The sequence below is a fragment of the Pseudopodoces humilis genome, chromosome 8, assembly GCF_049639895.1.
Source record: "Pseudopodoces humilis isolate 2021_Gansu_Grassland_sample_001 chromosome 8, ASM4963989v1, whole genome shotgun sequence".
In the NCBI taxonomy this organism is placed as follows: Eukaryota; Metazoa; Chordata; class Aves; order Passeriformes; family Paridae; genus Pseudopodoces; species Pseudopodoces humilis.
Genome location: NC_142207.1, coordinates 33,187,625 through 33,201,513, shown reverse-complemented (window position 1 = coordinate 33,201,513; position 13,889 = coordinate 33,187,625). Strand labels below are relative to the sequence as shown.

General features: G+C 41.6%; 1 protein-coding gene across 32 annotated transcripts in view; it reads right to left on the bottom strand.

The window, feature by feature from the left end:
- The window catches only part of MAP2 (microtubule associated protein 2), a 219,858-nt gene that overhangs the window by 42,591 nt on the left and 163,378 nt on the right, over positions 1 to 13,889 (bottom strand). For 21 of the 32 annotated variants that reach the window (XM_088058647.1, XM_088058670.1, XM_088058646.1 and 18 more), the window contains 2 exons: positions 6,052 to 6,165; positions 3,623 to 3,700 (listed from right to left, as the gene is read on the bottom strand). In XM_088058647.1, the coding sequence (XP_087914773.1) occupies positions 3,623 to 3,700; positions 6,052 to 6,165 (192 nt within the window). The remainder of the gene's footprint in view (positions 1 to 3,622; positions 3,701 to 6,051; positions 6,166 to 13,889) is intronic. The other 11 variants (XM_088058654.1, XM_088058671.1, XM_088058677.1 and 8 more) reach the window with 3 other exon arrangements.

Below are 13,889 nucleotides of genomic sequence, written 5' to 3'. Positions count from 1 at the left end.
ATACTGTTGCAAACAAGACTAAAAATCTCTTCTTTACAGGCTCTGAACAGATTGTAGGCAAGAAAACAGAGGTCTTTCCTCTGCTCCTTAAAACTGCGGGAACTAACAGCAGCAAAAATGCTTAATACACTTTTTTGTGATGGTCCAAAATCACCAGGAGTGGAAAGCCTGGTACTGTTTGGGGCTGTTACATTTGTGGCTATTTTACAAATTTACACTGTTTTTTTTAATCAGTTTGAATGAAAATATTTTCAGAATTAATGCAGATAATTTCATTAACAGGATAATGATGTCTATAAGGAGGCTATGCTTTTATTTCAGCAACAAGAAAAATCCTTTGTTATTCTAGTCCCTTCTAATCTTTTCCATCTCAAAGCATGGGGAAAATCCCTAATGGATTTTAAAGTCCAAGATTAAAATCACTTCTCACAAAGGCTAATTCTGCTTTACTTTCCTTGTATATTTTGAGAATGTCTTTCAAGAAGTAATTTTCACAGTCAACAGATCCATTTTCATACAACACTTGATTTTTAGTTTACAAAACGTTCTCATTTGGTATATAAAGGCTAACCTGACTATTTCAAAGTGAAAGACAGTCTGTCAGAGACACCCTTCTATCCTGTAATGTTTATTTTTTTTTTTTACATGAAGACATTGTTGAGCATCATCAAAAGGCACAGAGCACAAAAGAAATGCCAAGAAATTAGAATATTACGTCTGTCCTGCATGACCAGATACAACTGATAAAAGGATTAGAGGGTGCTAGAGAGAATTTAATTTCCTGAACAAAATTATGTTATTATAGTTGAAATAAATATAATAATTTCAATAAGGCAAATCAGTTCTCTTACCTTCTGCAGCAGTAAAAAGGGACAGGTTCATTTGAATGTTTTCCTGCAGCCAAATCAAAGAAACCTACATCCAACCGACTTCTTTCTCTCATGAAATAAACTTGACCCACAAACCTCTCTGTCTTTCCTACCTTTTTTTTTTTTTTTTCCCTTTTAATTTGTGTTTGCTGCATGGCTGGCCACATCCACCTTTGTCAGTCTACAACAGTGATTTCCTTCCTACATTGACTGAAGAAGTCTCTTGGATTCAAAGCAATGTGACACACACTGACAAGTGCATTAGGAAATGCTTCTAGAAGGAAAAATAGAGGTCTGAGGCAGATACACCAAGTGCTCACCTTTTTTGTTCAATAAATTAGTAAACTGTATTTTACTAAGCAGAAAGACATTCAATGTAAGGATGCATGAGGATGGATAGCCAGATGGTATAGGAAACAGGAGGTTTAAACAAGGACAGTAAAATTGGGTCAAACCCTACTGAGGCAAACTCTTCTGAATGGGAACTTTGCCTAAATAGGTCTGGCTCACTCAGGTCAGCAAAAACTGAACTTACCCACAGAAAGTAAGGACTGTATCTTCTAATACAGAGCAGAGCACAAGATTTTTACTACCATTTTTACTGCACTGAACTGACAACACTGTATTTTGGTAAAAAGCAACATAATAAATTTCCAGTGAAATTATTTCCAAGTTCTTTCTGTTGCTTCAAACAACTTTACTGTGAGTTCCTGTTTGAGAGCCAGACATAAACAAGAAGCTTCCAGCACACTTCATTACAGACTCAGGACATCACTTCTCTCCCTTCTTCCCTTGCAAACTGGCCATGTGCTCTTAAAACTGAATCAAAATCTTCTATGTTGTGGAAAAGTCTCTTTTGACTAACGTTAAAGAAAATTATTTGAAAGCTATTAAAAACCATGACATTGTGTAAATCATCGAAACATCTCCCTAATACATTGCTTTCAGTCCTTGTAACCACCTCTGCAGGTTAAGTGTTATTATATTAATTCAATCCTGCATGCAAGGAAAGAGAAAACCAACAATGTTAAGTGACTTGCTGAGTCATTTGCACATCTGGGAACTGCAGTCTGGCAGTAGATAATAACCTCAAGCTGCAGAGTGTTTTGCCACCTTCCTGTGTTAGTGCAACCAGCAAAATGCTTTCCATTTGCTATGGGGCCAATCTACAACCTCGTGGCAATTAATCAATAGAAGTACTTTATAAAATCCTAAAATACATGCAAATATACAGCTGATACAAACAGCACACAAAGCCAAACCTAAACCTGAGCCTAACAGAAGAACCTTGACATTGGCCTGAAGCAGAAGAACAAGCCCTTTACAATGATATAAAAAATCAAAAAGCTTACACAGGACTAGCCAAGTGAATTACATACTAAAGCATATGATAAAGCCCTGGTAACAATTATAAAAATCTTTGCTAATGCCTTAACAATTCTCTTTTCAGTTAATAGTTTTGACTGCCATTACCTCTCTGTCATGAGTCCAGGAACTGCTGTATTATTTTTAAAACACACAACAAGCAGATGTTTCTTTAAAAACAAAACCAATCAATTATTCAAGTTCTTTATGTTACTAACTGTTACTAACCACACCAACTAGGCCCTTCCAGTAGAGCAGACTGACAAATGTTGTTGTTAACACAGCCTGTAATTTCATTGTGTCAAAAATGACTGCACGATGGAACATGCCTAATTGTAGCGTCCTCATCTACTGAGTCAGACCATGCTAGCATGTGAAATAGCAACTATCCACTTGCAAAATTCATAGAGGCCCTGTGCTAAAATACCAACAAAGTTTGTTCAGCAGATGATAGGAAATTATTTTCATGCACTTATGTAACAAAAAGAAAAAGAAAATGCTGAAAGAAAATCCAAGAAGGAAGTGAGTGGACACATAAAAATGTGACTGAGATGGCGGAGTTCAACTGACAATCCCCTGGAGATTCTGAACCCAAATCCTTCCTTCCCCATGATACAGCTCAATTTTAACACACTGCTGTCTCCCTATAGTGCTGGCCTTGATGCAGCAGCAGTCTTCTATTGAGCAAAGCACTCTCACACACACCTACACTGCAGCAGCTGCACTGGGATTTAGGCCCATGTTTAACATTAAACCAACACTTCAGTTCTTTGCTGGAGGAGGTTTCAGCAGGAGGAAAATACAGTGATCACGGGCTACTGAAACTGAACACTTGTGCAGAACAGAAATTTGCTTTGTAAGACTAGAATGTGACTGCTGCACTTTGTGTACAGAACTTCCAATACATGCAGGCACTGGAGCATGAATTACAGGTCAAGGGCCAAACAAATGATCCAGCTGTGAATCTCCTTGCTTTCATGCATTTAAGATTCCAAACCAAAAGGTAATGGTAATTTAAAAAATGCAGCCAAACACATCTCAAGAAACAAAAGATGACCTATACTTAATTGAAGATTTGGTGACCACACTGGGACAGCAGACACCTTGGCTCTTATTGCATACAACAGACAAAAAAGTGAGCAACTCTATTTCTTTTTCTTTAGCATGGATATACTTAGCATATCCCTCCTCTGTGCATGTGTCTGCCTCATCCATGCACTGCAGTTGGTTTGCAGATGGGGAGTTATTGCTGAGAATGCCTTCTCTTTTGACATGAGAAATATCTCCACTGCAGAAAGTCTCTCCATTTTCTGATTCCCCCATCCTTTAGACTCATGCCTCATCCCTCTGCTGACAGCTCTGCACTGCAATGTCCAGGGGACCCTTACCTTCCTCCAGAACTCCAGTCTGCTCAGAAGCTGGTGATGGAGGTGGGGAAGGAGGCAGATTGGCTGATTCTTCAACTGCTAGAAATCAAACAATGAAAATGAGATACAGTCATTAATTCCAGGAAGACCAACATATGATATAAGCTGCAGTCAGCCTGTTTTGCTCAGCTGAGGAATTAACTGATACCTGTCAGATTTCTAGACAGACCCTTGCAGAATACATGGACTTCTGAAATGATATTAAAAGGATTTATTCTTCTGTTGTTGATTTGTTTTCTAATGGTATGATTTATAAAATTCTGGTTATAGAGAACAATAAAAAAATCAAATATGAGATATTCTTTTAAATCAGTATTGCCTCTCAAAAAGCACTCAGTCACCCAAAGCAACAACAAAAAAGCACAGAGGTATTATAAATTCACACCAACTATCAGAAACTGGCATCCAATCTCTTTAATCCACCTCGAGTACGTGAAAAAACTCCATTCTGCACACTTTTTTTTCTTCTGCTGAGTTCAAGGTTAATTGCAGAACACATGCAAATATTGCTTGTCTAAATGCAAAAGATATCAGCACAGGGAACTTATATCAGCTGTGACATAACAGTGATTCAGCTGAGCAAGGCACAGTGGAAACTTAGATGTACTTGGATTAGGATTTATATTCATTCCCAGTCATGAGACAAGATGTTGAAAACAAATGATTTTTTTTCAATTACTTCAATTGAAGTATGATGAAATCCTAAACAAGCTTCTTAAATGAACTCAGCATAACCTCTGCATTTGATCTCATACCAACCACTCTGAGAATTTTTTTTCCACTCTTTGGGCTTAACCAGTATTTTAAAAAGAAAAAAAAAATCCAAACAAGTCTGTTTTAACAGATCTCTCTTATCAACAGCACCTTTCAACAGGCAGATCTCAGTTTACTATTGAGGGCTTCTTTCCAAGCACAGACAGGCCACTTTCAAAGCCCCAACAGAATTTTCCAGGCTTCTTCCTATTGATTTCAGTGTGGTTTGGAAAAGAGTGTATGTGACTTGTCTTTAAGATGTGCTGCCCAGGGACAGAGTATTTATAAACTCATTACTATGCACCTGTAATACCAACAGTCGTTAACTGAAGACATACTTCTCACAATGTCTTTTAAATTACTTATCTGACTAGATGGAACTGAATATCCAGTTTGCTTCTCCCTGGCCTGAGTGATTTGGGAAATTGGGGTCTTCCATTTAAAACTGAGGCTCTGCAAAGAAGGGAATTACCAAGCAACACCATCTCCCTGCTGCAGTTCTAAGTTAGTTCAATGAAGCAAAAAACCGTGGGAACCAATTTTCCAACAAATATTCTAAATTACTCACTGAATTTAATTCATTCCCAGGCAAGGGCCAAGCACTGCACCAAAGCAGGCAGATTGCCTGTGGGGAAAACCACAGGGCACTGTTTTGATTTGACCACAATGAACATGCACTCAGCAGAATCTACCCTCAGACAGGCTGGGAAGACTTCCTTACCTCAAGATGGAGTATGTCTTTTCTCTGGCCCTTGGTGTACATGTTTTGAGCTACTGCAGAAGTGTTCTGGCAAGGAGCAAGCACTTTAGGTACAAATGGCTGTATACCTACCTTATTTTATAGATAGATAGATAGATAGATAGATAGATAGATAGATAGATAGATGATAGATAGATAGATGATAGATAGATAGATAGATAGATAGATAGATAGATAGATAGATGATAGATAGATAGATAGATAGATAGATAGATAGATAGATAGATAGATACAGATACACATACATATTTCAAAGATATTTCACAAAGGAGGCAACAGGAGGATGGAGACACAGCACAGACCAGTGGCATTGTTACCCTTTCCAGTACAGACTGCTGACATTTGCTTTTACCACGTGACTCCTTCTTCCACAACCTCTCCTCACTCTGCCTGCTGCTCTCAACCTCGTGTGCCCCATCCCTTCCTGCTTCCTGTGGAGGTGCTTCCCCTCCATTTATCTGAGCAGCTACCACCCAACCAGCAAAGCCTCACTTTCTTTCTATATGTCACTCTACCTTTGCCTCTTCAGACATTAATCCTTCATTGCTGTACATGGCTGAACACAAACAGTGCCAACCAACATGATGACAAAACCCTACCACCAAACACACTCGTGGCTGAGCTACTCAGGAGTCAGAAACAAGGTGGAGAGCTGCTGTTAGAGCAAACAGGGAATGAGACAGTCACAGGGCCATGAAGAACCAAGAATAAAAGGATCCTGCCATAATCCTGTGGTTCCAGCATTTACCCAGTGGTGGCTATGGTTCACCCACAACCATAACCAATGTGAACACACAGCTGGAACTGCATTTTTTAAATATACATACAGACACTTGCAGACACAAGGATACCTGGAACATTCTTTGTCTCATTTTACCTAAAGGTAGTGATCCAGGCTGGTCTTTGTGCTGGGCTTCTTTTTCCTGTTCACCTTTCAGGACCGCTACAGCTTCAGCTGTTACTACTTGTACTATCCTCGCAGACACTTCTTCTGTGGCAGTAGCAAAGTCAGAAAAAAAGAAAGAAAATCAGAATGGTGTTTTAAAATCAGAAAGATTAGCTTAAACAAGAAAAAACCCACAGGGTGACTTAATCCATTTTTAAAAGGTAATCCTTTTTCCTGAAATAGAAGGAAATAATTAAAAATGAAAGAGAAGGACCAGATATTCCAACTGTTTCAGTGCAAAATGCCAAGTATTTATAAAAATCAGGAGCTTGCTCGAAGCAAGATGCACAAAGCATCATTATTAAATGTTCTTCCTCTTAGGGACAACGTGCAGCAAGTGCAATATTTTAAGACGATCATCTATTCAATGTCTAGAAAAATTTCTGTATGTAGGTATTGTTTTCTAAACAGGGGTAGAATGAGCAGCTGAGTAATGTAATTGCTTGACATTTAATATATGAAGTTAGCTGCATTCCAACATGCCCTTTGGATGCTAATTCCTCCTCAGCAGCACACAGTGTGCATTAAAGGCACTTCCCAGACAGCCACCTATGCTGATGAAGGACTTGAAGGGCCAAATAACATTCCTGCATGATTAAAATCAATACTCCATCTTCCTCATCCCTTTTAGGACTGCCACACACACAAAGCTTTATTTAGGGCTGAGTATCATGCAGAGGGATTGCAGAGGATAACATTTTTTTGGTGGAATGGGCTCCTTGCTGCTGGCCCCTGACATTCTCTATGTGTGGATCTGACTCAGGCGCTGCATGCTTGACAGAGCAGGGTGCCACAGAACCCACACTTTGCTCTTCCCCACTGCCCACAAGGTATAACACACTTGAGAAGGGCTGAGGAACTGCCTGCTCTGGTGAGAAGAAAGTAGTAGGACCACTCAAGGAGTGAATTCTTCCAATCTGAGAAACTGTCTCAGCTCGACTCCAGACCCACTCAAAGGTGCAGTGAAATGTCATCAGGCACACAGATGCATGTGGAAGTGACCAGAAACAGAGAAGTTTCCTCCCATCTGGAAGTTCAGGTACCTTTGATGTAACAAATCAAGATCTTAAGGGCTGGTCCAGTAGAATTTAGAGGGGAAAGGGTTTGTGGTTCTTATCTGTATATGAATCTGCTCTCCCTTAGTCATAATCAATATATTTCTTTCTCTCAGCCAAACTCAGTGGAAATAAATGCCTTCCCTCTCCAGCTACATCCAAGTGCTGTCTGAGAACTGTTTCCATTACAGATGGAGCCGACCCCTAGGGAAGGCCACAAGCTGCAAAGTCACAACCCACCAGCTGCACAGCTGGGCACACCTGGGAACAGGGCAAAACTTCACTGCTTCTCCAGCCCTTGTGTGGAGACAGAGTTTTGTAATGCCTGATGTCAATATACACCGCTCCTGCCAGAGCCCCCATTAATCACCATCCTGAGGGCAGGAATAAAAGCTCTGCTCACCCATTACTGGCATCCTTCAGGCAAGAACTGGCTGGGAAGGGCAAGTATGTTTAAATCAATGCCCTACATGTAACTTGACAGCAATCACACTGACAAGGGACTGCCCATTAGATTAATAATGATTTATTTTCACAGTTACTCTTACAGATTTCCCTTGTACTTTTAATGTTAAGCTATTCCTCTTCATTTGTCCTTTAGAAAAGCCAATTGTTTTTCCCAAAAAACACAGATGTGAATTACCACAGCCATGTTTGTCTAAAACCAAAGTACTAACTTAAACTTCCTTTTACACAAACTATTGAATGAGATATTAAAAATCCCCACCCACTGACAAAGAACATTCCTAATTATTGGTATTTATACCTTACAATTCACTGCACTCCTGGCTGGTCACCTGGAGGGCAGTGACTGCAACAGCTCCATTGGCTGCTGCCAACAGCAAAAGTAGATGGATGAATACACCAGAACAACTATCAAGCAATGAAAAAAAGCTGATTTGTAAAACATGAATTTGAAAAAAAACCCATTTGAAATACAAAAATATAAACCTGAGGATAAATTCAGATTAGAAATCTAAAGATGCTGCTTTCCTACTGTCAGGGGTGAGAAGTTCTGGCAGCCTTCCACATTGGAGGGAATAAAAACTGGTTTTTGAGATGAAGCTATGTATGATATAGGTGCCTGTAGGAGGAGACTATGAATAGCAGCTCTAGTTCTGTTCTGCTATTCAACAACACATCCCTAGTATAAGATGAAACTCCCCTTTGTGGTTAAGTAGATCAAATTGAACACCATCAATCAAGTCACACATGTGGCCAGTCCTACAGATAAAAGAACAGGGATATTGATTTAAAGCCCAGCAATCTTCTCAGATGCCTTTCACGGGGCTGCACATAGTTTTGGGGCTTTGCACCTCATTTTGGGCTGCTTCCACACCTGCTGGATGCTGGGGGTGCTTCTTGGCACCTCTTGGTTCCTTCCTCTCATTCCCAGATGCTCCCAGACTCTCACAGGGTGCTGCTGCTGCAGACCAGGGGACTGGACACAAATCTGGAATCCTTACAGGCTCCCTGTGTTGTGAGGCACACGCAGCCCGCAAAGCACAAGCTGGGAAAACCTGGGAGAACAAACGTGCAGTTTGGGCCATCCTCCTTCTCCAGACACACGGGGCCCTCCCCACAGCACCTTCCATGGCTTGGAGACAAACTGCTCTTCCAGAAAGCTTCCTTTCATACCTGCTATATCCCTGTTGGGATTCTGCTCTTTCAGAGCAGGTAAGAGCATCGCCTTGACAGCTCTGGTGAGCACGGAGGACACGCAGAGCTTCACTGAGTGCCACGGCTACAACGCACCAATTCCTGCCACCACTTCACACCTGAAGGATGTGGCATGTGGCCCTCCTGTCAAAATTTCCACCAAGCTACTAATCACAACACCATGGACAAAAGCAACATCATCAAGGCTATTCTATCAGCTCAGATGAACAAATCAAGACCCAAGGAGGAAGACTGTTAAAAGAATCAATTTTTGAGGCTTATGTTCACATGAAAATTTTAATGAAAGGCACCAATTAATTTCTGATATAGAATATGCAAATTCTAATATGTATATCAGATTTAGTACCCTGGAGCATATCCAAAGGAAATCTCCTAGGTCAACTGCTTTCCATCAGCCACTGCTACTGCAACCCTCCTCCAAGCAGGGCTGAGACAAATCATTAAAAACTGTCTCCTTTCTAATAGAATTTATACTTGTTCCCATCCAGCCTGGTTCTCTGGTACAAATGGGCTCTACAAGCCTGGAAGACAGTTCTCACCCTCTCAGCTCTCTTCCTGATTTAATTTGCTTGGGACAAAGATAATGTTCCATAGAGAGCTATGTCAGAGGGTGAAAGGTTGTCTCCTGATAAATAGAAATTTCTATTTCAGGCTACGTAAAATAAGTAAATAAAAATACAAATGGCCTCTGGGCTTGCGGGTTTTGTTCAGTTTGTTTTGTTTGGCAGTGTTCTTTAATCAAGAAAGGCTTATTTCTGAACACTCTGGTGATGGATATTTTGGGTGACACAGGAGTCATGGGCAGTTCATCAGAAGAGCAGTGCTTTTGCCATACATGACTGCTGCAAAAGGACAGACTTTTCTGTACTAATGGACACTATAAATAGAAGATCCAGTGCCTAAGTCAAATCCTCACAGGGCTGCTATTGAGACTTTTCATAGTTTTCTTATGGTTCAGTTAAAGTTCAAGGGAGCCTAATGACAAAGAACAAACAAAAAACCAAACCAAACCAAAAAATAAAAAAATAAAAAAGGGAAAAAAAGGAAAATTAGGCAGCTTGGATGCTGTGGAAGCTGGGCTATGCATTCATTAGACATGGTTTTGCTTGTAGACATTTATTTTCCCTCTCTTTAAACAGGCAGACTCTGACTCTACTTCATGCCAAAGAAACAGAACTAACATACAGGTTACAACAACTAGATTTATTTTTTGAAAATAGTAAGGAGCACGACTTTATGTTAGACTCCAGCAGAACAAAGAACAGCAACATGCTTTTTCTTTGCATTTTGTAGAGAGTAAAATGCTGCTCCTTTTTACCAAGATGTCAGCTGCTCATGATACAGGACACAGGAGCTTCACAGCTTGATTTCAGGGAATACAGTACCCTAAAGTACAGGCAATCCTTGAATGGGATGTCCATAACAGAGAGAAAACATAATAAAAACCCTCAGTGTGAGCCCTGAGAGGGAGCAGGCTGAGGTGAGAGGCCAGGGGCTGACATAGCAGGATGGTAGACCTCTCAAAGGTCACTTGAGAGCACACTCCAACAGTGCTGCCAGGCCAGCTGTGCCCAGCTGCTGCCAGGGCTGTGGCTGTTCTGGGGCAGGAACAGAGGACTCTGCCCTGCTGAGAGGACAGAGCCCTGTCTGGAGCACTACACTAATTTAAATCAAAATGAATTAAGCACTCTGTGCTCCTGGTTTTGGAAGTCAGCCCAATTCTTCTCCAAATCCCAGTATACCTAATCAGGGGATCTAAAATCTCCGTGTCCCAGAGATGACTCAGGGACACAAACCCTTTCCAGAGTATTTAAGATGCACAGAGGATGCTGAACCAGCTGCTGGTGGGGAGCCACAGCTTTCCCTCTTGGCTGTGTTTAGAAGGCCTGCTGCCTCCAAAGGCTGCTGCCCTCCTCACAGGTACACCCAAGGGCACAAGAGCTGCCCAAACCCTACCACAGCCACTCTAGCATTGGGAATTGCACCGAAGCAGGCATCACTCAGACACTCCCTCCTGACACCTGAGACCCCCTTCCCAGACAGAGACTCAGACAGGGGCTGCTAAATGAGGTTACATGACTGGCTACAGCACAATCCAGTATCTGAGATCAGAGCATGTACAAGGCCAAGATGTAATATTAAAGCTCTCCTTCATTCCTTATTGATACTGCTGCATTTGTCAATGGGCTGCAGATGTCTCCACTGGCATGTTACCCACAATACCTTTATTTCCCATGACAGCTTTCCATTCCATTAACTTTTATAATAGACAGTATGTTTACCAGCCCCAGAGACAGATATGCAGATGGTGGCAAGAGTCTTTTAACATAGGTGTCTGAGGTTCCAGGTCCTGACATAAACATTTCCACAAAATAGTTTAAAAAAATAGGTTGGTTTTTTTTTCAAATCTACAACTATAAAGGCAAGAACAAAAATCAGATCTGTGAGACATCTCCACAGTGATGTGCAACGACTGTTCTTTACGTGCCCTTTTAATGGTTGTCCTTCAGTCTCTAGCACTTTTTCGTCTTCCTCTTCCAACCTACCACAACCTCAGACTCAACTCATGAAGAAGCTGAGTTTGCTATGAACAAACACTGCTTCTTAGGTGAAACTGTTCAGCTGTTTGTTCCTGACAGCCCTCATCCAGCAGAGCCTTTTATCTTCTCTCCCCTATCACTCTGTGCAATGCTGTCTGATTATTCTGAGGACTGGTTTGGATGGGAGAGACACTGCCTCTCCCTGCCTCACAGGGATTAGTGACTGGCACTAATGCAAGGATCCTGCTGGCACACTGGGAACTGGTTCAGCTTGCCTGCTCATCACCTCATGCAACAGTGTCACTGACTTCTCCGGCCAGAGCTGCTCCAGTCAGATCAGCGTTTGTCTCCTCAGCTCTCCTCCTTTCCTGCCTGCAGGCACCTGTGTTTCATTACTGCCATCCAGCAAGATCACTCAGCCCACTTATCTATTTCTCCTTCCCACCTTGGGAACCCATTTCACAGCAACAAGGACAGTGCCTCCTAATATGAAAATGCATATCACATCTCCACAATTTCATCAGGACAGTCTTCCCAGACTAGAGCAGCATCACCCCTTCCTCTTTCTGGCAACAGCTCTACCCCATGCCACTACAGGGTGGCAGCAAGACCTTGAGTTTCCTGTGACCACAGAAGATGCCACCTGGTCTCTGTAAAGCATAACTTGTTCAAGGAATAAACAAATTTTAGCATGCTTGAACTGCATGGCACAAGAAATGCTCCAGGAGAAAACCAAAGAAAAGGGATGATAGGAAGGAGGGACAGAAAGGAGGAGACTGCAAATTGTGTCAAAACTTCACACACATTCATAGGGTCACCCATCAAACACCTACCAAGAAAAAACAGTGAGCTCAGTTAAAAGAGTAATTAATGTCCCTGGAGCACTGAGGCAAAAGAAGGGATTAAAGAAAGCTGTAATGAGATGGAAAGGATAAAATAATATGTTTCATTAATTTTGCTGTATTTTAGGGAAAGAACACAGGCAGAGCACAGCGAAAGGATTAGCTACATGTATACTTGCAGAATTACGAAAACAAAGCAATTTCAGTCAAGATGTGCCTGTCAAAATCCTCAGTGGGATTCAGAGCTGTTTCCAAGGTAACCAGCACCAATTCTTGGCACAGTGGAATCGAGTCAACAACAAAAGCACAAAGCAACCTGCACTGCCTTGTGAGGCAAAACACCCTGCATATTCCTGCAGAAAGAAAAGATACAAAATGGCTATTTGCTATCTTAGAGGATTTGAAAAGCAAAACAGGACCTATGGATCTTTTTTCCCCAGGGATCTGCAATTCTGAGTGCAGCCAGGCTATAAACCAAATAGCTATTCGATTTGTTTAGAGGCATTAGCCAGTCCCCTAAGGACAGGTCCTGATTTCATGCACAGCTCTCCTGGAAGCTGGTGGATGACTTGTTTCAGTCAAGAGTACTGAAATGCTGTGGGGGAAAAAGAGACACAGGTATCACCCAGTGACATTTGGGGTGGAAAAACCAAAGGCACATCTTGGACCTGATCTCTGGGATCACGACAGCTCTAAATACTGCCTTTTTGCATACAGACTAAAAGATAAATGCGCAGCAGCAATCAAAGTATTATGAATAAGTTATATAAACCCCAAAAAGTGCCAGCAGATTAGTGCTTGAGATTGAAGAAAAAAGCCCTAACATAGCTTTACAGAATTCAAATATTGGCTTTGAAACAGCTTTTTGTGAGTGTAAATATTTTGCTGTAAGTAGGTCCTTGATCTGGATGTTGGCAATATTAACAATAATTGGCAGGAGGTATGAAGGCAAATAATAGGAACATCGGCTTTTAAATTAAATGCAGCCACAACACAACTAACAAGTATCATTTTCCTAGTAAACTCATTGACTTTAATGTACTGCAGCATCCATGAAGATAGTAACAGATTAATTTAATTACCAGGATTCACCAGCTAACCAATGGAACAGGTCAGAAAAGGTCTGTTTTTTGGGAAAGAGCGAGCTTTGACGGTTTAATGCATTGGATTACCATTGGGGAAAGATGGATTGCAGTCACGGTGTGAGAAGAGCAGGAACAGGGGAGCTACAGCACAGCAGCTTCGTACCCTGGTGAGCCCCACTGCAAATGTGTTACACCTCCGTGTTCCAGGGTATTCAACAGCCTATGCTGTCCTTAAACTCTAGATTGTAAATCTAAACTACCACTATCCACCACCTCAACACTTTTGAACTCGATGATCTTGGAGGTATTTTCCATCCTTAGTGACTGTATGATTCTTGTGCTATCTGCTCTATATCAGAGCAACTCTGGTGCACAGCTGGAGTCCTGGAGAGTGGCTGTGGTCTGGTACAAACACAGGGCTGGAGGGTGGCTTTCCTGGGCACCCTCAGCTGCTCTGCAGCACCCAAGGAAGCAGCAGGGAAACTCAGGCTGCCTGTGCTTGGATTGCTTCCACATGTTCTGTGTGTGTCTCAGTTCCCCTGCTCTGACTGAATTTTCCTGATCACT